This window comes from Centruroides sculpturatus, unplaced genomic scaffold, assembly GCF_000671375.1.
Source record: "Centruroides sculpturatus isolate CEXI.00-Female unplaced genomic scaffold, Cexi_2.0 scaffold75, whole genome shotgun sequence".
In the NCBI taxonomy this organism is placed as follows: domain Eukaryota; kingdom Metazoa; phylum Arthropoda; class Arachnida; order Scorpiones; family Buthidae; genus Centruroides; species Centruroides sculpturatus.
The window spans coordinates 955422-958592 of record NW_019384342.1 but is presented as its reverse complement, the minus strand read 5'-3'; the positions used below and the strand labels follow the sequence as shown (position 1 = coordinate 958592).

The window sequence follows — 3171 nt, the reverse complement described above, 5'->3', positions numbered from 1 at the left end:
AAATATTTTTATTTTAACTTTAATTTTTTCATTCATCTGTAAAAAGTTCTCGAAGATAAAAATGAGTAACCAATTTAAAAAATAAAATAAAACCTTACACCTACCTACCTTCATCTGACAAAATTATACTCAATTCAGTTCATTTTTTTCATAAGTTAAAAAAAAAATAAAAAAATTCTCTAAGATAAAAATGAGTAACCAATTTAAAAAAATAAAACCTTCAACAAAATTATATTCAATTCAGTTTGTTTTTTTTTGCTTGTGAAAAAAAATCTGTGTGCAGAACATAATCATCAGCATGTTTTACAACCATTTCAAGTGGATGAAATGTTTCAACAATACAGGTCTGTGACACACTAAGATTTGTTGCAAATTTATGAGTTGTTATTCATCAATCTTTAACAATTTATTTCTGCAATTTCTCCTAAACAGCCTTTGGGGCCCATGCATTTTGTATCCTTTGGTTCAAAACTTCCGAAATGAAACTTTCAAAACCATATTTGACACATTCAGAGTTTAGAAACATCTTCCCCATACACAGTAAAAGTACTTTTTTACAGTTTGTATAGCATGATATCCTTTACAAAACTTAAAAAGCATGCATAATATATGTGATGTGCATTTTATCTGCAGACATTCCACTTGTTTTTATTCAAATGAAATGTGATGTAAAAAAAAAGTTTAAAATAAGCTTCAAAACAAAGAATGCAATCTCACATCAGGAATAATGTGTTAAATTTCACAATTTATAATTACATCACATATTTATATTAAGTAAAAACAATTGTTAATAAAACTACTCAAAAACTTTCCATTCAGATCCCAATAAAATTACTCTAATACAGTAGTCAATTTTGCTATTCTGTATTGGATATATGTATTTTTTTTTTACCTTTTTATGATTTATACATGCTAGGCTTGTAAACTTCTTGTTTAATGTATGTTCAATTGGATAAAGATACCAAATTTTCCTTTCCATTTCCATATTGGATAGGTTCTGCTAGATACAGGTTAATTACATTACTTTTTGCAAAATATTCAAGGGATCAAAGAAATTTTCCTTTAAAGACAGGTTTTCACTATAAACAGGTTCTGTTACATACAGGTTTGACTGCATATATATATATAAATAACATATTATTTGTCAATTTTTAATAATTTCTTCCTGCAATTTTTTTTGTCAACAGCTTTTGGGTACACTGTAGATTTTGTATCTTTAGTTCAAAATTTCCTGAATGGAACTTTTTAACCACACACATTTGATATATTCAAAGTTTAGGGGTATCTTCTCCATATAAAATACAATTTTTTTTATTGATCTTTTCCAAAACTCAAAGTACAATATGCCTGATGTTCTTTTTATCTAAAGATATTTCAACTTGATTTTTTCAAACAAAATGTTAAGTAAAAAGTTTTCAAATAAATTTGTGAACAAACAATAAAATCTTGCATTAGCAATAATGTGTTAAATTTCACAATTGTTATAATTAAGTCACACATCTGTGTAAAGTAAGAACAGCTGTTAAAAATACACAAAAAATTTCTGTTTGACCCAATATAACTTTTACTTATAAACCATAGCATTTAAGAAATAAGAGGAAGGTTGTAATATCTAGGATTGAGGTGAAAAAGGAACTTATTGGAAAGCATTTAAGCAGTACACCTGTGGCAGATTGGATGGTCATGTTTAAGATGTTGAAATTCACAATATGAGATCAGTAAATGCAATTCTCATTTTATTACACAGTATTTTATTTATTGTCTTCATGTTTTAATCTATTATTTAAAGCATTTAATTGTGCTATTTTTACCTTAAATTATGTGTATTTGCAGTTTTAAATTTATAGAAATGAGTGTTATATAAAGTCTGGGAATGAATTAATTCACTTTCCATTATTTATTAGCTAATGGTAAAAATTGAATTGGAGTTAGAATGGCCTCCTGGAATGAATGAAATCTAAAGTACAAGGCACCACTACACAATTATTTGCAGGATATCTTGTAAATTTTCAAAATAATTTGTAAAATATTACAAAATTAATATTTAATATAGTCAATACATACCTTTGAAACATACATAGTATGAAATAATAAAGTAGTTTTCAGCCATTTTAAATATTTTATACGATTCCTAAAAATTAAAATACAAAAATATTTAGAAAAGTTTATCAAAATTAATATCTCATAGTTTTACTTTTTCAAATGCACACAAATAATTTTAAGATTAAAAACTCAAATATATTTAATCACAAAATTAAAGGATCTTAATTATAAATATATTTTTATATTTGTTTACATTTATAGTACAAATTACATATTCAATTCAATTCTTTATTATATGAACCTTAGTTTGTTACAAGAGAGTTATAGTATTACATGAAAACTGAAATTTGTACAATTTAACAAATTAATATAATAGACAAATAACACTCCGAAAACCCATTATAACAACAAAGCCAACTGCCATTTACAGTAAGTATGCTGTTGTGGATTTGAGTCCTGCTCTAGACTGCTCTAAAATACAGTAATAATCATTTTTATACATATTATATAAATCTCAAATTAGTAAAATTTTAAAAATTAATTAAATAACTTTGTTTCAGATAACACAAAATAAAATACATAAAAAAAATTTTTCAAAAAATTATTTTTTAATTAATTGAATCTTTCCAGGATTTAAATCTTATCAAATACTTTTTCCTGTTTGTTTCAAATTTGATACAGTGAAGCAAATTACATATTAATTACCCCTTCTGAGCCGCGCTCGAGTCTGACTCGAGCAAGGTTTATAGCGTTAAAAAAACTGGGCGTTTGGGCCCCCCAAAAAATTTGTTTTTTTTTTCAATTTTTGGAATGTTTTTTAGGTCCCCAAATTTTTTCAAAATTTTTGACCCGCGCGAAAAAATTTTATCGCGATTTTAATGAGCCTTATCAAATCGCAAAAAATCGAGCCTTTGATAAGGCTCGATTAAGGCTTAATTGCTTTTTAATGTTTTTTTAATGGGAGTTTTTTATCAAAATTAATTAATCGTTCTAAAGTTGTAGTGCACCAATTTTCCTTCGGTAAAGTTATTTAAAGCTGCTTTCTGATGTCAAAAACGACCTCCGATAGTTTTTTAATTTTTTTAATTAATAGATTTTATTATATATAAGTTTAATTAATTAGGGGGG

The 3171-nt window shown here is 25.7% G+C and overlaps 1 protein-coding gene across 1 annotated transcript in view; it reads right to left on the bottom strand.

Moving 5' to 3' along the window:
- Positions 1-3171, bottom strand: part of LOC111634544 (WD repeat-containing protein 43-like) — an 87742-nt gene that overhangs the window by 19246 nt on the left and 65325 nt on the right. Inside the window, exon 12 of the mRNA XM_023379342.1 lies at positions 2065-2131. Within this exon, the coding sequence (XP_023235110.1) occupies positions 2065-2131 (67 nt within the window). The remainder of the gene's footprint in view (positions 1-2064; positions 2132-3171) is intronic.